Below are 26,137 nucleotides of genomic sequence, written 5' to 3'. Positions count from 1 at the left end.
GGTAACGGCCGCTCAGCGCCTTCCTCAGCCCGGCAGAGGAGAGCGTCGGCGGCTCCGGGCATGGGGGGGATCCCGCCGCTCAGCCGCCCCTGCGTGCCCCAGGTGCCATTATAGTCGGGGTCCGACCCTTCGCCGGCCGGCCGCCCATGGAGGTGAGGGGAAAAGGGGGCCGGGAGGAAGGAGTCAGGGAATGGATGGGGTAGGGCGGGGTAAGGGGGGAGCTGAGCTGCCGGGAGCGGGGCGGGTACTAGGTGTAGGCATGTGGGGCTGGAGGGGCAGAGCCCGAAGTGGGTCTGTGCCCCCTGGCGAGGCGGTGATACGTCCCTCATAGCGACCCTCTCACAGACAGGTTGGCCGGTGGTACCCAGGTGCCTTTGGTGGGCTTGGGTAGCTAAGGCCCCTTGCCTGCCCCAACCGTTCTCCAGCCTGGGGGGCCCAACTTGCCGGTCAGGAGATGCCATCGTCCCACGCCTGCAAGCCTCTCCCCTGTTCCCAGCCCTAGCAATGAGCTGTGGGAGAGCTGCTGCCCCACATGCAGCCACCTGCTGCTGACACAAAGTGACTTAGGGTTGGTCTGGGCCTGATTTTCCAAAGCGGTCCCCACGCACCGCTCTCACTATGATTTATGGTCAGACTGGGGGTGCTCAGGTCTTAAAAAGTCTAGTCTGATATATAACTGGCAGTGGGAGGATCACTCAGACTAGGGGATCTTCTGGCAGCATAGAGATGGTGTTGTGGTGCCTGTGCCACCCTCTTGTTGCTGTTGAAAGGGCAGTGTCTGGCTTCCTTACACCTGGCAATCTCCAGGTCCTACTTCAGCCAAATCAACCCCAAAAGGCTCCTGGGGGCTTTTGGCAGGTGGCATAATTTAGAGCTTTCAAGGTGTTCAAAAGTATGGTGGGTGAACAGCCTGGCATACAGGTGGCCCATGAGTCGGAGAGTGCAGAAGCCAGTTTTGTAATGGCCCCCTCCCTCAATCCCTCTATGCAGTCTTCATGCTTAGTCAAGGGTCTAGCCCATTAAATTAAGGGAAGGATTAATTTGGACCATTAGTATATAAAAGGGTTTTATTCTTCTTCTCAGGTGAACAATTTGCTGAAAACCACCTGGACAGAATCTGCAGGCAAATTTAGAAGAGTTAAACAAAAAGAAAAGGAGTACTTGTGGCATCTTAGAGACTAGTTAGTCTCTAAGGTGCCACAAGTACTCCTTTTCTTTTTGTGAATACAGACTAACACGGCTGTTACTCTGAAAAGAGTTAAACAGTTTGACATCAGAGTAAAATTAAAATCTTTACTTAGGTTAATGTGTAATTGTGTCTTTCTACCCCATTCTTTTTATACATAGCCTAAAGTTGCATTCAGAGGCACCAATCGCTGCTGGAGCAGCGCAGAAACCAGTGGAAGGCTAACTGATGTATTCAATAGTGTTATCATGACAGGCTCCAGCTCGTTCTATGATTGCTACAAATTACAGGTTCAGCTACTTATTTCTAAATAAATTTACATTTTACAGGCATTTGTTTTCACTAAGAAATGCCCGCAACTATTGTTAAATACAGCTGCATGGACAGCAGAGTATAAACAGTTTAGTTTTGTTTGAGTGTGTGCTTCATACTAACTCTTTATTTAAAAGGGTGGTACTCAAGTGAAGGAGTTTTTTCTTTATGGTGGCAACAATGGAAGATGACAGCTATTTTCAGTTTATATTCATTCTTCTATTCCCCTTCTTTCCCTTCCAAAAAGAAAGGGATGTAATCCGTGACCTTTCCCTTAATTGTCAAAAATATATAAAACAGAGAGAATTCCCCCCAAAAAGATACTTCAGTTTGAGAACTGTACTTTAGAATAACACACATGAGCTCCCTATTAACTCTTTTTCTGTTGTCTGATATATTAGGCCTATAATTTGTGGTGATTTAAAAGAAGCTTGGTTTATTATTACTTATTTATATAGCAGTAGTACCCAATGACCCCAGTCAAGAGCAGCTCCCCATTGCATTATGCTAGATCCACAGAGGTACTTAGGTACCCTACTGCCTCTTTAAACACTTAAATCCAACGTTCTCAGAACCACTGAGCTGCTGCCTAACCCCATATTTACCTAAAGTCCCATGGTATGTCTGAACTGCAACGTAAGCCCAAGCTCTAGCCTAACCCTCCTGTTTCTACACTGCAGTTACACTAGCCCAGAGCTGGAGGGCCCAAGCTCAAGTTAAGCTGGGACCCAGGGTCTGAGCCCTATTGCTTTGCATGGTAGATGTAGCCCTGCTTGATTCAGAACCTGGGAGTCAGCTAGAAGTATCCCATATTTCCATGGGACATCTTTCTTAGTTCTCTCTATCCCAACAATCTACCCTCCACACTGTTGCAAATGGAAACCACCCTCTGACCCCCACCTTTGCAAATGGCAGCAGCTCAGGTCAGTGCAACCCATTCTTTTCTGATCACTGATCTGCAAGCACACAGTCAGCCTCCTGAGCTTGCAATGAAGAGTGAACTGATTAAGCCTTTTGCAAAGCAAGCTGCTTCCTGATAACACGGCGGGGGGAGAAGAGAGAGAGTAAAATTTTCCCATAGTGCACCATAGTCCTAGGGATAGAGTTGTCACATTTCAGGGGGAGTGGGCACTAGGGACTCTTGGATATGGTTACTCTGGCCTGTGTGCTGCAATGTGATTGCCAGAGCCCTAGGTTTGAACATGGATTACAAAAGTCTTAACATTGGATTAAAATACAATTTAGACACTCAAGGTTAGGGTTCCCTAACATGGGTCACATGGCTTGAGTCCCACTGGCCCTGGGCTTACCTTGCAGTGTAAGTTACCACCTATAGGCAAGCTCACAGCCACTTAAATTCTGATGCAGCTCTGTAGCTAACAAACTGCACAGAGCCCTTGCTGAATCCCCAGCAGCCCTAAAGTGGGATTCTCAAATTAGGTATTCCCCACCTACCCTGTCAATGGGGCCTGATCCCATAGGTGTTCTCAGGGCATGCATAAAACTTGTTACTAAAGGCAGTCAGCTTAGGAATTTTTGGTATATCCCCATGCCTTGTGTTTAGAGCACTTACTGAGGCTGTGGGAAACATTTTTGTAAGACCCTGCTCTGCCAGATTTGGAGGAGGGAGTTGAACCCAGGTCTCCCATACCATAAGTGAGTGCCCTAGCCACCAACCTCATGGGTTTTTTGGAATGGGTCTGTCTCAGTCTCCTTTGAGCTGCTCCACTTTGTATAAATAATTCATTGATTGCACCTTTGTGAGACTGATTTGGATACTGGTTAGGGCGCTCATCTTAGATGTGGATGACCTGGGTACAAGTTCCTGCTCCAAATCAGGCAGAGTAGGGACTTGAACCCAGGTCTCCTACATAACTGCCCTAATTTCCATGCTATCTGCTATGAGAGAGTAGTTCTCTTGTTTTTCATGATAAATGTCTGGGTTTTGTCTACTAGGGTGTAGGCTGAGCTGGCTTAGGTATCGTAACTCTAGAAGAGGGTTCATAGTTGAGAATCCTGAGTGGAAATAGGTGTCTCACTCTAGCCTGTCAGTCAGATGCCTAGAGGTCCCAATCAATGGCAGTTAAGTCCCTGATATCTGACGGGGGGGCCTAGCCCCAGCCTTTCTTTTGCATTTCACTCCTGGCTAGTTTAGGTGGCTTTCTGCTAAACTTACTGTCTTCTGGGATTTCTTCCTTAGGCTCCTAACTCTCCCTATGTGTTGTATGGAGAGCCAAGGTGCCATGGGGATAGGGATTGCAATGCCTAAGTACATTTGTGGATTTAGCCTATAGTCTCTATTTCTAAGAAAACAAGTGATATACAAGGATGGAGGAAGAAATATAGCCATATATACAATTGATATATATTTGTATTTTTAAAAAATATGATGAATAGAGAATGATAAATTATCCCTATCCTGCCTCTTTATCTGTCATTAGTTGGCTGCTTCCTCATATACATCATAGCCAAAGTGGGTCTTGAGAAAAAATCAGGAGGAGGAGGATGCAATGGACATACAAGTAGCTCAGATTGAGTGTTCCATATGTACTGCGCAGTGTGGAAGAAGGCCCAGACATGTTTGTGTGGAAAGCTGACAGATGGGTAAGGTGGGTGGTGTTAATAGTGACAGAGAATGTTATGAGTGAAAAAGATGTTGGAGGAAGAATCAGGATTTCAGCTTAGCCATATTAAGTTTAAGTTAACAGCAAGACATGCAGAAGGAGATATCAGATATGTTAAGATGCAGGATTGGTTGAAGGGAAACAGGCCAGGAGTGTGAAGGTAGATCTTTGAGTCATCATCTTAAAGATGATAGTTGAAACTTTGAGTACTGATTTCAGAGTGGTAGCCGTGTTAATCTGTATCAGCAAAAATATTGAGGAGTCCTTGTGGCACCTTAGAGACTAACAAATTTATTTGGGCATAAGCTTTTGTGGGTTAGAACCCACTTCATCAGATGCATGGAGTGAAAATACAGGAGCAGGTATAAATACATGGAAGGATGGGGGTTGCTTTACCAAGTGTGAGGTCAGTCTAACAAGATAAATCAATTAAGAATAAATGGACACATCTGACATCAGGAATCATAACATTCAAAAACCAGTAGGAGAACACTTCAGTCTCTCTGGCCACTTTTAGGTCTGTTATTGAGTGACCGTTCTTCAACAAAAAAAACTTCAAAAACAGACTCCAGCATGAAGCTGGAGAACTGAAATTAATTTGCAAATTGGATACCATCAGATTAGGTCTGAATAGAGACTGGGAGTGGTTGGGTCATTACAAAACCTAAACTTAATTTCCCCAATACTAATTTCTCCCTATTGTTACTCACACCTTCTTGTCAACTGTCTGTAATGGGCCACTCTCTTACCACTTCAAAAGTTATTTTTCCTCCCTTGGTATCCTGCTGTTAATTGATTTATCTTCTTAGACTGACCTCACACTTGGTTAAGCAACCCTCCTCCTTTCATGTATTTATATCTGCTCCTGTATTTTCACCCCATGCATCTGATGAAGTGGGTTCTAACCCATGAAAGCTTATGCCAAAATAAATTTGTTTGTCTCTAAGGTGCCACAAGGATGGCTCGTTATTTTTGGGTACTGGTTTCACCTAGATAGTAAGTGTAAAGGGAAAAGAGGCTGGGGTGCCGAAGACTGAGAGTGTCACAAAGAGTGATTTAGGTGTTGGAGGACCTACCAAAGAAACAATTTGAGAAGTAGGAGAACAAGAGAGGACAGTCAAAAAAGGAAACAAAGAGCTCAAGGAGGAAGGTATGATCAAAAGCAGTAAGCAAGTCAAGAAGGGTGAAGTTAGAGTATAGCCCTTGATATTTGACCAGAAAAAGATAGAAAAATTGATGAGGGCAATTTTGGTGAACGAGAGAGGATAAAATCCAGACCTAGGGGAACCAGAATGTGGTTCCAACAGTGGTGAAGAGAGGAACTTGAGGTAAACATTATAAGTTACTCTTTATTTAGCTGTGAAGCAAGATAGTGTGGTTGGAAAAACAGGTGATTTCAAAGTTGGGGGATTTATTGTAGCTTACTCTTTTCAAATAGAAGTTCTATTTCTTTTCTAGATAGTTCTCTGCATTCTTTGGAAATATTTACACCAGCTGTCTTTTGTCTTTCAGTTAGTTCCATGCCCCCCTTAAGAATTTTGCCTAAAAGAGTCTTAGGTTCAAGATTTAAGTCATAGATTCCAAGGCTAGAAGGGACCATTGTAATCATTGTAGTCTTATTTCCTGCAAAACATGAGCCATAGAACTTTTCCAAAATAATTCCTCGAGTATATCTTTTAGAAAAACATCTAATCTTGATTTTAAAATTCAGTGATGAAGAACCTGTCACACCGCTTGGTAAATTGGTACAGAATCTCAATACTCCCTGTTAAAAATTTATGCCTTTTTCTAGTCTGAATTTGTCTAGCTTCAACTTCCAGCCATTGGATAAGGTGTGAGATCAGCTAGAGGAGTGCCTATAAACATATATAGTGTAAAGGAATATGCAGGTATTTTGGGCTCCAAAAGTAGTGTGTTTATCAAAATAAATTTTACAGAATGTTTGTGTTTTCATATATTAAGAAAATTCTGTGAAAATGTATGTTGTTTTTTTTTTAAATGTAAACACTTGTCTGCAGTGTTTACAACCAGAACATTGAAGCATCCTGCTGTTGTAGGAGAGCCATTAAACTGAAACTGACTAGGAACGAGAGTGTAACACAGTCTGTTTCCATTGTCCAGCACAATGTAGAATTAGTTATACCTGTAAAATTCTCAGGTTTAACAATTTATTAGCAAAACAGGTAAAGAACTTATCTATTGAATCCCAATAATAATAAGACTGATAGAAGGTAGTACATAGTCTTTGGGCTGGCAAAGAGTGAATTTCACTCTGCTGTGTGAAAATGTCCTGAGCTACGGTCAATGTCATTTAATTGTTCTAGAATAATTTTCTGTTATTAGTGTCCGTTTTTAAACTAATTGAACTGTTCACAACCTCACCCTTGCACCCCCCCTAGCATGAACCCAGTTACAGCATTGTACAGTGAAATAAATTACAAGTTTATATTATATTAATCCATTATTTTATTGCATTTAAAATATAGAATGAAGACAATGTAGACCTACATCAAACATACAGTTCTTCACTTTCTACATCATCAGAATATTCAACTTCTGTTGACTCTTCTCTCTTATATGCACCATGGTCTACATATGGAGATGATATTAAACAATCTGCTGTTTCTCAGATTAGTGTAAAGAACAGGTATGTTATTTTAATAAGTCATCCTGGCAGAATGAGCATCTACTTCTTAAAGGGAATATTTTTTTTGTTTGATTTAGGGTAAAACTTTCAAAGGGACTTTGTCGTACTGTCTTGAGTGGCTCACCACTGTGAGTGCCTATCTTAGCGCAGACTTTAAGAAAACAAGAGCAGACACCCCAAACTGGTGGTATATTCTATTAGATTTCACCAAGATAGTAACAAATGTGAACTGGATCACTAGACTAGTCTTACCATAGAGTCACCGACAGTCCCCTTAGACTCTCCAGCCTTTCTTGTCATCCAGACAAACTGAATTTAGTGATAATGGTCACATACATAGGTGCTGACTCCGCGGAGTACCCATGGGGAAAAAATTGATGGGTGCTCTGCACCTACCGGCAGCCAAGCTCCCCGCCCCAGCTCACCTCTTTCTCCTCCCCCGAGCAGGCCATCACATCATTTTGCAGCATAACAAGCTGTGGGAGGGAGGGGGGAAGAGGCGGGGCTGGGGAAGGAGTCCAGTAGTGGCAGGGAGGGGGCGGGGTTGGGGCAGGGACTTTAGGGAAGGGATTGGAATGGGGGCTGGGGTGGAGTCGGGGGGGGGGGCATGAGCACCCACCGGCGCCAGGAGATGTTGGGGCCTATGGTCACATAAACCAAAAATCACACCACATCAGGCTTCTCCCAGTCCCAAAGGACCAGTCACCCCCAGATCAATTGATACTCTAGATCTTACACTGGCAGCCAATTCTATAGTAAACTAACTATAGGTTTATTAGCTAAGAAAAAAGAATGAGTTATTGAGAAGTTAAAGCAGATAAAATTTAGTAACAGGTGAGTCAAAGTTTGTAAATCCAAAATGATAGCATAGATGTAGTAATCTGCCAGTTTCCCCAAAATCTTTTCAGGACTACCCAAAATAACTCTGGGGATCTCCACCTTCATGTTAAGTTATTCTGCCCTCTTAGAATCCAAACAGTCCAGAAATGGAGGATCTTCTTTTGAATCGGTACTTATAGCTTCTTCTCCAGACAACAATCTGATAAGTGTTTTTACTCACACAATGGCCACTTGCTTTGTAATTAGCATTTCCAGTTACGGTGCTTCATTAGCATTTTACAAGATTTCTTTGAGTAATTTGGTTACAGTGTTATACACAAATGCAATTGTTTGTAATAGCAAACAATAGAGTATTTCACTAGTTTTCATGAATTGAACAGCTGAATACATTCTCATACTAACATTCACTTTCATCTAGGGTTATATAATTATAGGGGTATACAAAATGTAAATGTAATTACAGGGTGTATGCAATGTAAATGTAATGGCAGACAACCGGTTACAGATAAGTGAATACAAAACATTAGCATCTCTTTTGATTAGCATTCAAGTGAATTAGTTTGAATACATACTAATACACTTAACACTTTGATATTCACCCACAAGTGAATTGGCCTGTATTGCTTTTCAAAGGTCTTAGGTGCCTAAAGATGCTGATAGGCACTAGTGGGTCATTCAAATTCAAAAGCAACTAAGCATGTTAGGTGTCTGACTCCCTTGATTTTAAAGGGAATTAGCACCTGACCTGCTTAGATGCTTTTGAACATCCCAGCAGGTGCCTATCTGCAATCCCATCAGGTTGCAGGGCTCTACTTTGAATAGTTCTAAGATCTGATACCTGTCAGACATAGCAAGAGGGCAGGTCGCCATTAGGTGGGTGAGCAGCACGGTACCTGTACAAAGGACAGCTGGAGGACGCATAGAGCAAGTGTAAGTGGTACTGGGTGTGAGCAGGAGGTGAAGGGAGAGATGTTTCAACTGCTAGCATAGGTGGTGGGTATAATAGGCCAGGGCAGGATGCCGGTTGCAGGTTGGATGGGGGAAGTTTTTGCTGCTTATTATGCTCCATGCAGGTTCCGGGGCAGCTGAGGAGGCAGTATCTGCTGTTCAGTGTCCTGGGTTCATAAGTAATCTCCTTGGACTCTAGGGAGATTATTGATGAACCCTGGAAGCATACCACCTCCTCAGCCGCCCGGAACCTGCATAGTGCATATCAAACACTCAGGTTCTTCTTCCGGAAGAGAGACGAAAGAAGAGCTTTTCCCATAAGGCGGTTTGGGGTCTGGGGAGGCATGGTGTGGCTGGGGGCTCCTCTGGCTATAGGGGGTAGGCGGGCTCAGGGCTCCAGCTGGCCCGGGGCTCCTCTGGCCAAAGAGGGGTGTCTTGGGGCTCCGGCTGCAGCAGGGATGGGGGGAGGGGGCAGAGTCGGGAGCTACCCTCCCCGAAGGAGGGCTCCACCCACAACTGCTAGGGCATGGACTACTTAAGCAGCTGAACTTGCTTAGCTACCTAAATCCAGAAGACTGTTCATAGCTGAGGATCTCGAGTGGATTGAGGCATCAACCTTTGGCTTATCAGCTATGCGCACTAGATCAGTACCTAAGCCCCTCTCCGCTCCCTGTCCCTCTCCTTCGCATTTCACTCCTGGCTATCTTACGTGTCTCCCTGCTTAGTTTGCTGGCTTCTGAGGAGCCTTTCCTTTACGTACCTAAATTAATACAATACAGTGCATGGGGTGCCTGAACACCTAGATCCGGGCTGAGAGACACTGTATTGGCAATTACACATGCAACAAAGACGGACATTGATAGACCTGTTAGTTTGGGTTTTTTTTTATGTAAAGACGGTTTGTTTTTACACGCTGAGCCCAATATTGTAAAGTGTTGAGTAAACTCAGTTCCGTTGAAGGTGTTCACAAGTTTCGGGAGCAGACCCTGTGTCAGTACACCCTATTTTTGCTCTACACAACATAGATTCATTTTGTTTACACACCAATTTTAGAATAAAGAAACATAAAGACTGTAAAATGAGTAGTATCTGGTGGCCATATTTGAGATTTTCACTGAGCCTTTTAAAGAGCGAATTCAAAGGAGGTAATTATCCTAATGTATATGATTTTTTCAGGATTCAAACGGAAAGAAATGATTATGGTAGTGAAACAGACTTATATGGACTTGTATCTAACATCTTGGAAGAACAAGATAAATCACAGCCGTATTTTGCTGAGGGGTTAGTATATTGTTGTACATGGACTACTAATCTTCCCCCCCCCCTTTGCAGAAGCATTTTCTTTCCTTTTTCCCTTGTTTGTTTCAATAGCCATTTCTGCATCTACTGGTCCTGGGGGGAAGCTTGCAACTTCTACAACCTATTTCAAACCCTACTAAAAGATGGGTGACCTTACTAAAAGCGATACGCGTTTTTGACCAGCTATTCAAATACTCCTTTTAGATTTTTCACTTGCTTTGTAGCAAGTGCTGTAAATACCAATTCCTTTTCATGGCATTCTGGAAATGGCTTATGCAAATATTATAAACTTATTCCATTGAATCCTACAGCCTTGTGCTAATTTTCTGCACCAGAATTTATTTAAATTTCAGGTTAGAATTTTATCTTTTTTTTCAGTTAAATGAAATGCTCAGAACAAGCAGGTATAATATTTTTTTCAATAAATTATTTTTCATTAATATTTGAGAAGATGGAGAAAAATCCTACCTGCAAACTGTAGAGCATAAAATATTCCTTTTAGTACTACCTATGCAGAATTTGGTTATTACCTAGCTTTCCAATTAATGCTTCATAGATATCATAATGGTCTCTTCTTCTAACCTTATTCTAAGGCCCCCATCTGAGCGCCTCACAATCTTTAAAGTATTTATCCTTGCAACAATGCTGTGAAGGAGATATTATTCCCATGTTACAGATGGGGGAACTGAGACTCAGTGAGATTAAATGACTTGCCAAAGGGCACACAGGACATCTGTGGTGGAGCAGGAAATTGAACACAGATCTCCAGAGTCTTAGACTAGCGTCTGAACCACTGCACCATCCTTCCTCTCTGATCTGCATAACACAGGCCAAAGAATTTAACCCAGTGATTCCTGCATCTAGCCCAATGATGTTTGGTTAAACCTAAGCATATCTTAGAATAAGATTCACCCTTGATTGAAAGACCTCCAAGTAAGGAAGAATTTACATAAAGTACAATTGGAAGTGGAGCTCTTCTTTCAGTGTCAATTTTGTGGTCTTCCTACATGGTTTAATGAGTTTTAGGTGTAATTCTAGTCTTTAATCTGTAAAGTAATAAGCAGACTTAGAATCATAGAATATCAGGGTTGGAAAGGACATCAGGAGGTCATCTAGTCCAACCCCTTGCTCAAAGCAGGACCAATCCCCAATTAAATCATCCCAGCCAGGGCTTTGTCAAGCCTGACCTTAAACTTCTAAGGAAGGAGATTCTACCACTTCCCTAGGTAACGCATTCCAGTGTTTCACCACCCTCCTAGTGAAAAAATTTTTGCTAATATCCAACCTAAACCTCCCCCACTGCAACTTGAGACCATTACTCCTTGTCCTGTCATCTTCTACCACTGAGAATAGTCTAGAACCATCCTCTTTGGAACCACCTCTCGTGTAGTTGAAAGCAGCTATCAAATCCCTCCTCATTCTTCTCTTCCGCAGAATAAACAATCCCAGTTCCCTCAGCCTCTCCTCATAAGTCATGTGTTCCAGACCCCTAATCATTTTTGTTGCCCTTCGCTGGACTCTCTCCATTTTTTCCACATCCTTCTTCTAGTGTGGGGCCCAAAACTGGACCCGGTACTCCAGGTGAGGCCTCACCAATGTCAAATAGAGGGGAACGATCATATCCCTCGATCTGCTGGCTATGCCCCTACTTATACATCCCAAAATGCCATTGGCCTTCTTGGCAACAAGGGCACACTGCTGATTCATATCCAGCTTCTCGTCCACTGTCACCCCTAGGTCCTTTTCTGCAGAACTGCTGCCTAGCCATTCGGTCCCTAGTCTGTAGCGGTGCATTGGATTCTTCCGTCCTAAGTGCAGGACCCTACACTAGTCCTTGTTGAACCTCATCAGATTTCTTTTGGCCCAATCCTCCAATTTGTCTAGGTCTCTTTGTATCCTATCCCTACCTGCCACCGTATCTACCACTCCTCCTAGTTTAGTATCATCCGCAAATTTGCTGAGAGTGCAATCCACACCATCCTTCAGATCATTTATGAAGATATTGAACAAAACCGGCCCCAGGACCGACCCTTGGGGCACTCCACTTGATACCGGCTGCCAACTAGACATGGAGCCATTGATCACTACCCGTTGAGCCCCACAATCTAGCCAACTTTCTACCCACCTTATAGTGCATTCATCCAGCCCATACTTCTTTAACTTGCTGGCAAGAATACTGTGGGAGACCGTGTCAAAAGCTTTGCTAAAGTCAAGAAACAATACATCCACTGCTTTCCCTTCATCCACAGAACCAGTAATCTCATCATAGAAGGTGATTAGATTGGTCAGGCATGACCTTCCCTTGGTGAATCCATGCTGACTGTTCCTGATCACTTTCCTCTCGTGTAAGTGCTTTAGGATTGATTGCTTGAGGACCTACTCCATGATTTTTCCGGGGACTGAGGTGAGGCTGACTGGCCTGTAGTTCCCAGGATCCTCCTCCTTCCCTTTTTTAAAGATTGGCACTACATTAACCTTTTTCCAGTCGTCCGGGACTTCCCCCGATTGCCACGAGATTTCAAAGATAATGGCCAATGGCTCTGCAATCACAGCCGCCAACTCCTTTAGCACTCTCGGAGGCAGCGCATCCGGTCCCATGGACTTGTGCACGTCCAGCTTTTCTAAATAGTCCCCAACCACTTCTTTCTCCACAGAGGGCTGGCCACGTACTCCCCATGCTGTGTTGCCCAGCGCAGCAGTCTGGGAGCTGACCTTGTTAGTGAAGACAGAGGCAAAAAAAGCATTGAGTACATTAGCTTTTCGCACATCCTCTGTCACTAGGTTGCCTCCCTCATTCAGTAAGGGGCCCACACTTTCCTTGGCTTTCTTCTTGTTGCCAACATACCTGAAGAAACCCTTCTTGTTACTCTTAACATCTCTTGCTAGCTGCAGCTCCAGGTGCGATTTGGCCCTCCTGATTTCATTCCTACATGCCCGAGCAATATTTTTATACTCTTCCCTGGTCATTTGTCCAATCTTCCACTTCTTGTAAGCTTCTTTTTTGTGTTTAAGATCTGCAAGGATTTCACCGTTAAGCCAAGCTGGTCGCCTGCCATATTTACTATTCTTTCGACACATCGGGATGGTTTGTCCCTGTAACCTCAATAGGGATTCCTTGAAATACAGCCAGCTCTCCTGGACTCCTTTCCCCCTCATGTTATTCCCCCAGGGGATCCTACCCATCAGTTCCGTGAGGGAGTCGAAGTCTGCTTTCCTGAAGTCCAGGGTCCGTATTCTGCTGCTTATCTTTCTTCCCTATGTCAGGATCCTGAACTTGACCAACTCATGGTCACTGCCTCCCAGATTCCCATCCACTTTTGCTTCCCCTACTAATTCTTCCCGGTTTGTGAGCAGCAGGTCAAGAAAAGCTCTCCCCCTAGTTGGCTCCTCCAGCACTTGCACCAGGAAATTGTCCTCTGCATTTTCCAAAATCTTCCTGGATTGTTCGTGCACCGCTGTAGTGCTCTCCCAGCAGATATCAGGATGATTAAAGTTGCCCATGAGAACCAGGACGTGCAATCTAGTAGCTTCTGCAAGTTGCCAGAAGAAAGCCTCGTCCATCTCATCCCCCTGGTCCGGTGGTCTATAGCAGACTCCCACCACTACATCACTCTTGTTGCTCACACTTCTAAACTTAATCCAGAGACACTCAGGTTTTTCATACCGGAGCTCTGAGCAGTCATACTGCTCCCTTACATACAGTGTTACTCCCCCACCTTTTCTGCCCTGCCTGTCCTTCCTGAATAGTCTATAACCATCCATGACAATACTCCAGTCATGTGAGTTATCCCACCAAGTCTCTGTTATTCCAATCATGTCATAATTCCCTGACATCACCAGGACCTCCCGTTCTCCCTGCTTGTTTCCAAGGCTTTGTGCATTTGTATATAGGCACTTGAGATAACGTGCTGATCGCCCCTCATTCTCAGTATGAGGTAGGAGCCCTCCCCTCCCAGACGTTCCTGCCTGTGCTTCCTCCCGGTGTCCCGCTTGCCCACTTACCTCAGGGCTTTGGTCTCCTTCCCCCGGTGAACCTAGTTTAAAGCCCTCCTCACTAGGTTAGCCAGGCTGCTCGCAAAGATGCTCTTCCCTCTCTTCGTTAGGTGGAGCCCGTCTCTGCCCAGCACTCCTCCTTCATGGAACACCATCCCATGGTCAAAGAATCCAAAGCCTTCTCTCCAACACCACCTGCGTAGCCATTCGTTGACTTCCACGATTCGACGGTCCCTAGCCCGGCCTTTTCCTTCGACGGGGACGATGGACAAGAACACCACTTGCGCCTCAAGTCTTCATTTTTTTTCTATATGTGTTACTCCACATAAGCAGCCAAAGTTAGTGTGCTGGCACATTCAGATTCCTTCATTTATGCTCAGTGGTTTGATTTGCCTATAGGACATAGCGACGTAATGTAAAGTACAAGCACTCCTGAAGATATAATCAAGATGGTACAGAGAAGCCTTATGTTCTGAGTACTGAAAGATGGATTTGGGGGTATTGTGGTGGTTTGGGTGTTATTTTGCAAGTTAAAATAAATACAATGGTCATAGAGTATCAGGATCTTTTAGTACTTTATTTCCATTTGAACAGCGTCAGATGGTAAATCTTTCTCCAGTGTGATATATGTATATATTGCTGCATTGACACAACCTAGCACTTTGAGGGAATTGTGCACCAGTTGGAAGCAGCCCTTCAGTTTAAAGGGAATGTTGAGTAGATGATAAAAGAATGATAGTGGTTATGATAATATATTGGGATATAGAATGTATAAAATATGGGGGAAATGGTGGGATCTAAGAGAAGAGAGATCTTCTATCTCTTTCCCCTGCTCCTTGGGAGGAATACAGAGGACAGAATTGTAAATACATGATGTTTACTTCTTCTAGGACCTGCTCCTCAAATTTAAAGTCAGTATGGCCTGTGAACACAACCAGATTTGCGGACCACCATGACCTGTTGTCAGAATCAAAAAGGCCTGTAGTTGCAGCCATCTCTCAACAGGTTTTTTATAGTGGTGAATCCGTATCTGCTGCTGAAAAAACGTGCTTGCACAGTGGCAATCTCGCATCACAACAGAAAATAGATGAACTTTATCATGGGTTTACTAGCATGGACCTTGAAGAGCAATGGTTGTACCCTTCTAGAAATGATCATGGCAGCTGTTACAACATGCAGACCAATGAGAATGCTAAAACACCTCCATTACAAAGCTATTCATATATCAAAAACTCTTTTATACCACAAACTGGTTTTTCAGAAGTAATAAAAGAATCAGGAGCAGATATTTATTCATATGGAAGAGATAAAGTGTGTTCCAAAGGACCTGAAGTACAGTTGCATCAAAAGCGGGCAGAAATGTTTCTTCCACAAATTAACAGATACAGTGAAACTGCAGATTATTGTAGATACCCAGAATATTCTCATCCCAGTAAAGCAAAGCACAATAAGAGTACAAACTTCAGTGTCCAAGATAGTAAAAAATTAACAAATGGAATACCTGAAGCACCAGCTGTAGATACAGATACCTACACTAAACTATTTCAAGTTAAGCCAGCAATTCAGAAAAAAATTGAAGATACAATTCCAGATCAGCAGAACTTTACATTTTCTAAAACTTCAGGACTCTTGTCAGAAAAGCAATTTGCAAATGAACCTTCATTTATCACTGACTTTGGGTTAAAATCTGAGTATGGACTAAAATCTCATGCAGCTTGTCCAGGGACTAGTGATTTTGCAAATGCCACGGAAAAACAGCTCTTTCCCAAATCTGATCCCCAGAATTCTGAATATTTTAAATCCCTGACTTTATTATCAAACTCAGCAACCACTTCAGCAGGCACTAGTGCAAGGCCAACTTGGATGAATATTCAAACTAAAAACAATACTTCTGTCCTGTACCAGAATCCAAGCACCTTGATGAAGTTGAGTAACCATCTGTCTGCTACTCCAAAAGGTTCCAATAATTCTAATGATTTTTCTCAATTGTCATCTTCAAATTTAACTTTAAATAGTAACTTGTTTCAGAAATTCTGCCAAGAAAATCCTTCAGCATTTTCTAGTTTTGATTTTGGTTATAACACTGCAGAACGAATTCAGCCTGCTAATCGTATGGAAGGACTAACTAAGGTTGGAGAAGAGAGTCTCTTTGAATCAATTACTGATAAAAAAATTAAGCAGTCAAACGGTTTTTGTGAGAACTATTCAGCTCAACAATATGGGATCACTGAAAATTTGAACAAACACAACTTCCAAGCTAAGCCACAAAGTGGACATTATGATCCTGAGGAAGGACAAAAACATTTAGATGGATTGCCACAGAACACATACCAGGATCTGTTGGAATCTCATGGTCACTTTAATAGCCACAGACAGGGAAGTGGAGATAGTAATATTGTCAGTAGCCGTGTAAATCGCACACAGGCTTCCTGCTTTTCAAACAATTATATGATGGGCGATTTAAGACACAATCATAACTTTCAACAACTTGGTTCAAATGGCTTTCCATTGCGATCCACACATCCATTTGGCCATTCAGTTGTTCCACTGATGGATTCCTATGATTTGTTTTCTTATGATGATTTAAGTCATTTATATCCTTATTTTAATGATATGATGTATGGTGATGGTTCTTTCTCTGGTTTTGTACCAACATTTGGCTTTCAAAGACCAATTAAAACTCGTAGTGGGCCTGCCAGTGAACTTCATATTAGACTGGAAGAATGTTATGAACAATGGAGAGCGTTGGAAAAGGAAAGAAAAAAGGTAATAATAACTATGACATGACTATCTCTGTCTTCTGTAGATAGCAAGTTTAAATCTAGACAGTTAATGTGTTAAGGTTTGAAAGTGATGAAGTCCTAAAATGGGGATTTAGGGAGAAAATTAGCTTTTTCTGTAAATTTAGCTTTTTCCTGAAAACAGGAAATAAGAAGTGAAATCTTGATATCTGTGATTATGTATGTTGGCTGCAGCTCCATAGTTAAGCTTGAATTGAGTTTTGCACTTAAACCAGGGTTCAACTTCTCTTATATTATATTTTTCATATATATCTTCACCAAAACTGCAGCACTTACTGTTTTGAGTGTACAATGAATTTCCAGAGAATTGACAAGTATTTCCATTAATTGGGTTAGGAGTTAATTTTAAAATGGATCCTTTAAGAAATTTAACAACTGGTGTCAGACTTTTTTTTTTTAATTCCCTAACAATCTTTATAATGGAATAGCAGACTTTTCAAACTTCTCTTCCAGTTAAACTCACTGGAATCTGGGGCATAGGCTGTATTTGAGGACTTATTTAGGATTAGAAGTAACTTTTTTTTGTCATTTTTCATAAATAAAATTTTGCCCTTTAAGAAAGGCTGAAGAATAACGTTCTTCTACAGAGAATTCCAGAAAAATCTGCCTTCTTTCTAAGGTATGTTTACACAGCATTTAGCTGTGCAGACAGCACTTTTAAGTTATGGCTCAGGCTGGAGCTCGGGCTCTGAAGCCCAGCCTAGGCAGGGGGCTGGGCTTCAGAGCCTGAGCTCCAGCCTGAGCCATAACTTAAAAGTGCTGTCTGCACAGCTGTTTTTAGAGCGCTAATGCAAGCCCCGTAGCCTGAACCTGCCGACATGAGCTAGGAGGCTCACCCTTGCGTGCTCCAAAACGTTGTGTAGACATTCCCATAATGGCTGCCATTTCCGGTGGTTCTCAGTGGGATTAAAGCCACAGGCTGTCTCTAGAAAAAACAGTTAAACTTGTGTGATAAGCTTTCGTAAGCTAAACCCACTTCTTCAGATGCATGGAGTGAAAAATACAGTGGGCAGGGGGGTGTGTGTGTGTGTGTATTACAGCACATGGAAAGGATGGGAGTTGCCTTACCAAGTCGGTCAGTGCTAACGGGGCTAGTTCAGTCAAGGTGGAAGTGGCCCATTCCCAACAGTTGACAAGAAGGGGTGAGTATCAACAGAGGAAAATTATTTTTTGTAGTGACCCAGCCACTCCAAGTCTTTATTCAGGCATAATTTGATGGTGTCAAGTTTGCAAATTAATTCCAGTTCTACAGTTTCTCGTTGAAGTTTTTTTGTTGAAGAATGGCCACTTTTAAGTCTGTTGAGTATCCAGGGAGATTGAAGTGCTCTCCTACTGGTTTTTGAATGTTACTATTCAGACAGGGTTTTAGCCCACAAAAGTTTATGCCCAATGAATTTGTTAGTCTCTAAGGTGCCACAAGGACTCCTCATTGTTTTTGCTGATACAGACTAACACGGCTACCCCTCTGAAACCTCTCAGTTAAACTCGTTCCTCTTCACCATCTGACACCATAGGGAGCTGCCATCTTCCATTAGGGAAGTTTAGCTAATGGGAAACAATGGGCCTCTGGCCATGTTGAAAGAGCAGTTCTTCCTGAGTTTTTTGTGAGGAAACTCCAGTCTCTGTTGAAAGAAAAGAACTTACGAAAAATATTGATAAAAATTACCATTAATCCCAAACACTTATTTTCAAAATCTCATTGTTGCACCACATTTGCTAAAGAGCAGGAGGGAGGAAGAACTAGTGGTTTTGTGTGTGTGTGTGTGTGTGTGTGTGTGTGTGTGAGAGAGACAGACAGACAAAGGGAGCAGTGTGTCTGTGCATGTGTGGTGAGGGAATGCTGAAAGTGCAGGAGGAAGAGGGAAACTAAGTTTTTGTGTGTCTGCAGAGCAGTGTAGAGAGGCTCCGGGGAGGGGTGGGAATTTGGAGAACAGGCAGAAGCGGTAAATTGGGGTGTATACGCTCAGGCTGCGTTGGTGAAACAAAGCAATTGTAAACCTAGCTTATCTGGCCAGTATGCTGTGGCTGCTTTGTGCTGCTCCAGAGAGGCATAAAATGGCCACAGTATATTGGTGAATCTGGTCATTAAAAGTTAAACCAAAAAAAACTTGGTTTGAAAAATTTCATATTTTCAAATCATTAAAATCGCATGGTAATGTTCTCCCTGAGTGTTTTGTTTAATATTCATATATGAAATTTTGAAATAAAAAATAAGGAAATTCCAGACCAAAACTGTTAAAATGGAATTAAGGTTGAGATGCATACAATTAATTCAACATAAAGTACATTGCAGGGATGGTGTTATCCAAAAAACTATTGTTAACCCAGGAAATTTGAGGTAAAGTTTAAACTTGAAAAAATCCAAACAGGAAATGCAGTTAGGGCACCCAATAATCTTTATTCTGTCCTATTGTGACACCATTAATTTAATCTGGGACCACAAACATTAACATGTCTTAATCCTACAGTTATTGCATGGTGCCTCTACAAGGAAGAGTTAAAGTGCTCTAATTCTGCACTTTTGTACCTTAAATTTAGGTTTCTTACAAGTTTAACCTTACTTCTTGAATTTCTTTGTTAACAACACTTGATTTGGGGATCATTGCAACACCCCTGTAATGTATTTTATCTGAAATTACTGATATGTACTCTAACCATAGCTCTATCTTGAAGTAGTTATTTTGTCTGGAAATTAATTTAATCAATATTAAAATATGCATGTATCAGCCCAATCCATTTTATCAAAAGAAAGTGCAGTTATGAAAATGGGTTCTTGATACTGCGATGCATACTGTTGGCAAAACTAGTGTCCAGTGCTCATAGTTTGAGGATACAAATTTTACAGTGAGGGCTAGATCCACAAAGGGATTTTGACATCTAAGTCCAAAATTTAAATCCTCAAAACCCAGCTTAGCTGCTGCCTAACTCTGTAGGTGCCTACGTTTCTGCCAGTAAAGTCCCCCTGGCACTTAAATATTGGGATAGAGAATGACTACAGCCCAGTGTTCAGGGCGGTCATCTGGGAGACCCAGATTCCAGTCCGTGCTCCTATGAATATTTAAAGCTGTTCCACATTGTATAAAATACTTGAGAGATTGAGAGGGCTCAGAATATCCTATAGTTTGGTGGTCAGGGCACTCTCACTTAGGCGGTGGAAGACCTGGGTTCAAGTTCAAATTTTGGAATTAAACAGAGTGGGGGCTTGAACCTGGGTTTCCAACATTCTGGAGGAGTGTCCTAAGTACTAGATTATAAGAGGGGGCATGACAACAATCCCCTTCTCTTCCTCACTCCTTTTGGGGAAAAGCAAACTCGGGAGATAATTAGGTAACTACCCTAGAGTTAGGTACCTAACTCCCTTGAGGGGGAGGGCTTAGACCCCACCCCTCTCCTTGGCATTTCCTGCTGGCTAGTTTAGGCAGCTCTCCAATCAGCTTGCTGGCTTCTGTGAATCCCATTCTTAGGGATTTAACTCCCCACGCATGTTCAGGAGTCTGGGTGTCTGACTCAGAGCTATGGATTCCTCAAGGCAACAGGGCACCTAAATGTTAGAGATTGCAATCCTGAGTCCTTTTTGTGGAGCTAGCCCTAAATAGTTAGTTTAAATACAGTCATTCTAGAAACTCCTTTGAAGTGAATGGGCAGCTTATTCCCTTTAAATGACAGAGGATTGCCAAATCCACTTTGGGAGCTAGTGATCCGGTGTTAAGTGTCTGCTTATTGAGCAGACTGAGTGCGAGCCCAAACTAGCAATTTTCAAGCCACATGATTTCTACAACTATATCCATTTCAGCATCTACTTTTTTTTTTTTTTAAGAATTTTTAGGAAAAAAGCTTCCTAGGGGAAAGAGTTTATTATTGTTCCCTACAAGAATAATTAGACAACACACTTCATTAACATCACAAGACAACTAAGTCATATTTTTTCTCAGACTGAATCTGCTCTTGCCAAGAACTACCCAGGGAAAAAGGTTTCCAGTACTAACAACACTCCAATTCCAAGGCTGACATCAAATCCATCGAGAGTTGATCGCTTAATTGTGGATCAGCTACGTGAACAAGCCAGAGTGAGTTGACTAGTAGTAATGGCATAAAATTATGTTAGATTACTTTATATACTTGTCATAAGTGGTAGTCCTCATGAAACATGTATTCTTTACAATTAAGTAAAGTTAGGATATCTTGAAATAAACTACAAAACTCGTAAATATATAAACTTAAGAAGTGGCAGCACGTCTGTTCTCCTGTACCTTTGAATTATTACTATGGAATGGTTCCCACTGTCCCTAGCAATTGATTTTATTTTACTCTTTGTGTGAAGGTGTTCTGCCCCAGTTCCTTACATTACATCTACCTGCCTCACAGGTATGTTATGTCCTAGTTTTTGACTCTCCCACCACCCGCTTACCACTGTAAGTTCTGTCACCTGTATGAATCCCTTTCGTAATGTTGGGTCACTTCAGATTCATCATTACAAAAAAGTCCAAATCCTTTAATATCTAGCATAATTTAGATTATCCTGGCTGGGATGGTTTAGTTGGCGATTGGTCGTGCTTTGAGTAGGGGTTTGGACTAGATGACCTCCTGAGGTCCCTCCCGACCCTGATGTCCTATGATTCTTCAGGGTTGGTATCATTGCCCTGTACTATATCCTTTCCCAAAGACGGCCAATGTAGCACACAGCATTCCAATTTAAATCTAAATCCTACTGGAATGGTATTGTCTTTTTCATACTTTATTCTGCTAATGAAACTTAGTATTGTTTACTGTTTTTACTGCTGTTATGTAATGGGATTATTAGAAAATGTTAATGGAATAGATACTGTCATAGTCAAATGATCTCCTTTTCTTCATTTCAAGAAGTAAAACTGATTTTAAAATGTACTATCACCATTTTACAGTTTCATACCCCAGAATGTTTTAAAGTAGTACAACTCAATTCACCTGACATAACACTGTAGTTTCCAGTCGGGTGGAACATGATGTATCCATTTATAGACCGATTTACGGCCCAACTGCCCAACAATTTGGGATATGAAGGGAATTAAGTAGAGGAGAAGCATAGGTGGACCGCATGTAAATGCCCGGTTTAGGATTTTGCTAGAACACCAGGATCAATAAGTAGAAGTCAGCCATCCTACAGTCTGGTTGGGTTGCTTATGTTTCGTTTAGTAGGATCACTTCTTGTTTTGAACTGCAAAAAGTCATTAGAAAATAAGCTCAAATACTTAAAATAACACACTGCTTGGTGCTTACAGGTTTTATATATGTGTACACAATGGTTAAAAATATAGTGGTTGTGATGGAATAAGGGATAAGAACATTTTTTAGAGAGTTGGGGGGCTGAAAAATCATTGAATTGAATAAGAATAATAGATGCTGAATGGATAGGCAGGTTTTCTGTGGCTGGTGAGTGGACGGATTGAAGCAGGGGCATCGGAAGCTTCCTAACAATGGGGGGCCACCAGTGCCCAACTGTAGCCCCAGCACCGTCCAAGGCCCTGTCCTTGTGCTGCCTCGAGGCCCTGCACCTTCTCCCTGAGCCCTCACACTGCCCCTTCCCCCAAGATCCTGCCTCCTCCCCCCCGCCCCCATGGCTCGTCCTTATGGCCAGTAAAAAGTGGGGGGACCATGGCCCCCTGGCCCTCGCTGTTCTGGTGCCTCTGGATTGAACATAGCTGAGAATTGAGGGCAAGCAGTTTATAATTTTAAAAATAAAATGCAGAGAATTGATAGTGACTGGCTGGAAGGGACTGCTGGCGATGGTTTCTGTAGGTTTTTGTTTGTTTTTTTAAATTAAGAAGTATGCTTCCCCCATTCCCTTACCATTATGTGTTCTTGTCTTTTTTAGATTGAGCATTCTTGGGGTAGGGACCATAACTCCTGTATTTGGAAAACACTTAACATATAATAGGTGCTACCAAAATTGAAATAATAAAGGAAGGGTACTGGCTTTTTTTATTTTAATTTTATTTTATTTATATTTTTTTAAAAGGAGAATGCTATTTACACTCAGTCTTGCTCATTGGTGATAGGAAAACACATAATTGATAGTTTTGTAAAACTCTATAAAACCGAAGTGTGGTAAGGAGCTTCTTCCACAGCTGAGGGATTTTTCCAGCTTTGTTCCACATTTCAAAGGTGGACCTAGGAGAGAAAATGTTTGAGATTTTCAAAAACAGTACAGTTTTAGAACGCTTATCTCTTCAATTACTAATGGAAGAAGAATTGCTAAATAGTCCACACTGACCTGAAAATCTCAACCATTGCATTTAGCAAAGCATTTCAATTGTTTTTAAACAAATTTCAGCCTTGACACTTTACTAACATGGTTCTTAGTCTTAAAGTATGTCTTCTCAGCTAGAGAAGTAAGTTCTCAGGGAAGCTGTAGGGCCACAAGTGTGCTTAACAGGAGGAGCTGGCATTCACCTTGAGGGGTAGGGGGAAATCCAAGCTTGTGTCCGCTCCAAAGTGTGGAATGAAGGCAAAGGCTAAGATTTTCAAAAGTGACTGGTAATTTTTTGGGTGCCTGATTGAGACACTGTCTGAAAATCAGTCCCTTTTTAAAGGTATTCCAAGTTGAGTACACAAACATTGAGGCACCCAAAATCACTAGTTAATTTTGAAAATCTTGGCAGAAAAGCCCATGAGTATTGTTTTTTTTTACTATCCCCAAACCAAGCACTGTTTGGCTTCTTGTTTGGAGAAAATAAAATTACAGGTAAGGATTTTACCTATTTCCAAAGCATACCATTTTGTAGCAGGATGATATTCATCTCTATTCTACTTCAGTTTAATTTTCACTTAAGTCTAGATGAAGACAACATGATCTATAACAGATATAAAATGTTCATTAGGTCGTGACTTTACTTGGAAAAATGGAACGTCTTCGCAGTTCTCCCCTTCATGCTAATATCTCCACTGCTCTTGATAAACATCTGGAGGTAATTCATATAGTGCAGTCACGTAGGAAGGATGAAATTGTAAATGCTTCAAATCGGCAAAGGCAAGGAGCTCCGAGATGCCAAGATGACAGAGGTATAAATGTCCTTCTACAGTCTCCTGTTGTAGCAGAATAAGCCTAAATCTATCATAATTCCATAATAGGAAATAGTGCTTTATTTTATTTTTTAATTTTTATTGAGAGACTTTGATTTGAGTTTTTGACTCAGGAAATATGGCAGAATTTTTCAATGGTTTAAACTGATTCCTTTTAGCTAGGAATGTAGAGTAAAATTTTTTGAACAGTAGGTAAATGTAATCAATTTATAAGAGGTCAGCAGGAGGTAGATATAAGTAGCAAGTTTATGCAGCTAAGCAAGAGGTTTCTATATTGAACTTATCACTCTAGTACCAGAGGCCCAGTTTCAAAGATATTTAGGCATCAGGAGTTAGGTGCCAAAGTACCTTTGAGGATCTGGGTCTAAGTGCCTAAAATCATTTGTGCCACTCCCACTTGCTGATTTAAGGCGCTATATTGATAGACTCAAAAGGGAGTTTCAACCCATCCTCATAGGGCAGCAATACAGGGTTCTGAGTGTTCCTCAGGAGTTCATCTAATCTCAGGTTTTTAAGGTCAGGCTTGACAAAGCCCTGGCTGGGATGATTTAACTGGGAATTGGTCCTGCTTTGAGCAGGGGGTTGGACTAGATGACCTTCTGGGGTCCCTTCCAACCCTGATATTCTATGATTCAGTGAAAAAAATTTCTCATGGTGTCTAATATTAACAATATTTAGTGGATGTGTAATACCTTTTTCTTCCCCACAGATGTTTTTGCTCTCGCTTTGGCAATTAAAGAGATGAGTATAGCAACACGCAAAGCACGTACTACCCTTTGGTGTGCACTTCAGATGACCTTGCCAAAAACTACCACTATAGCTGGACAAGTAGATGTGGAGAAAGCTTTTCAGGAGATGGTACAGTCTGAAGATAAAGCATGTGAAAATATGAACAGCAGCAACCTCTTGAACCAGAGAGGTGAAACAAACAAACACTAATTAAATGTTCACCCATGCAAGAGTAAAATTTGCAGTGTGGATCTGGCAAGACACAGTATACTGTGACTATTTTAAACGAACTCTTAAAGCTTGAGAAATTAATTGATTTTCTTCCAAATTTAAAGTTAATACCTGAATGAAGCAAGTTCAGCTTCTCAAAAAAAAAAAAAAAAAAAAAAAGGTCCAATTTCTAACTAATTGGAGACAAACCCACTGAACTAACAGGTTATACTAGCAGCTTCAGCAATACATTATCTAGTCAGATTTGTTCCTTTAAGTAATATGATTATTTTTAGCTGCCACTCTGCAGTGCAGGTAAGCACCAGTGTGAAATTCTTCTAAGTGATAAGTTTCATTTAGGTTTGCCTTAATAAACATGTTTTCAAATAATGAATCTCAGTGACTGTAACCCACCATAGGCTGCAGTCTAGTAACCGACAAGTTTTGATTGTGATGTAAAAAGGTTTTCCTTATCAAACTAATACCTGGAAACAGGAGGAAAGCAATGCTAAACATACCCAGTATTAATGTAAAAATTAAATATTTAAAATATTGACATATTTATGAATTTGAAATTTTAGAATCTAAATTTATGAAAGGAAATGCACCAGATTCTCCTAAATTAGTGATATTATAAAACTGCCATTGTGAAACCATGCAATGTAGTGAAGGTAAAACTTGTTCAAATCATTTGTGCATATTCTTTAAAAAAATTATATCTCTGTTTTAAAATATTTAAGTGTAATCAAAACATTACATTTACACAATCTAAATCTTAAAAAGCTGCAAAGTAGCTGAAATAATGAGTATTGTTCTTATACCCTTGGCTTAATACTTTTAAAGAGGGTATCACGAGGTTCTGAAATGTATTTTTTTTTTTAAAGTTACTCTTTAGCTAGTTTGGTTTGAGATTGGTTAGCATATATTTTGTTAAATTTATTAGTTTTGCTTCTGTATTTTTGAAAGCTATTGAATGCTTGGCTTTTTCTGTGTTTCTTATCTCTTAATATCTTTGTATTGAATGTGAATAATTTATTCCTTAATATGAAATGTTGATATTATGTGGCTCAGGAGATCTTGGGTTTTAACAATTCTAGCATGAAGTTAAACTATAATGTGTGGATTAAATTTATTGAGCTATCCTTGGCTAGATTCACTGATACTTTAAATATCGGTGTTCTTCTTAGTTTTAGAAATCCTCGTATGCAAAAAGTGTAATCACACCACATAAATTGTCTTTGGATGACGTGAGAGAGAAACTGATTGAGAACGCAGGATAGACTGTAGTAGAACTATTTTGATCATTGATATGACTTACAGTACTGCCAAAATTAATTGCATAGGGGCAGCAAAATAAAATACAACATCATACCACAGTAGTCACTGCACAAAGACTGGTTAAGTTTGACGTAAGACATGTTGGATGTTATGAAAACAAATATTGTACTGAATTTAGTCTGGTAAGAAATAAAGTAGCTTTAGTTGAAAA

The 26,137-nt window shown here is 41.4% G+C and overlaps 1 protein-coding gene across 2 annotated transcripts; it reads left to right on the top strand.

The window, feature by feature from the left end:
* On the top strand, positions 1-26,137 carry MEIOC (meiosis specific with coiled-coil domain). Of its 2 annotated transcripts, none has more exons than XM_073326058.1 (8): positions 1-152; positions 1,348-1,476; positions 6,609-6,769; positions 9,734-9,838; positions 16,519-16,615; positions 20,583-20,717; positions 23,508-23,688; positions 24,419-26,137. In XM_073326058.1, the coding sequence occupies exons 1-8, from the start codon at positions 147-149 to the stop codon at positions 24,646-24,648; spliced, it is 1,044 nt and encodes a 347-aa protein (XP_073182159.1). In that variant the 5' UTR covers positions 1-146; the 3' UTR covers positions 24,649-26,137. The 2 variants fall into 2 exon arrangements, with proteins under 2 accessions (XP_073182159.1, XP_073182158.1); XM_073326057.1 differs by having other exon boundaries at positions 14,740-16,615.

This window comes from Lepidochelys kempii, chromosome 27, assembly GCF_965140265.1.
Source record: "Lepidochelys kempii isolate rLepKem1 chromosome 27, rLepKem1.hap2, whole genome shotgun sequence".
Lineage (NCBI taxonomy): Eukaryota > Metazoa > Chordata > Testudines > Cheloniidae > Lepidochelys > Lepidochelys kempii.
Note: the sequence above shows the minus strand (reverse complement) of the source record. Positions and strands in the feature narration are given on the sequence as shown.

What these genes read in the sequence shown, in the direction of transcription:
- MEIOC (XM_073326057.1), top strand. An exon ending in ATGATTGCTACAAATTACAG is followed by an intron (nt 1,477 to 6,608) that starts GTTCAGCTACTT and finishes TTTAAAATATAG; the next exon opens with AATGAAGACAATGTAGACCT. An exon ending in TGGAAAAGGAAAGAAAAAAG is followed by an intron (nt 16,616 to 20,582) that starts GTAATAATAACT and finishes ATTTTTTCTCAG; the next exon opens with ACTGAATCTGCTCTTGCCAA.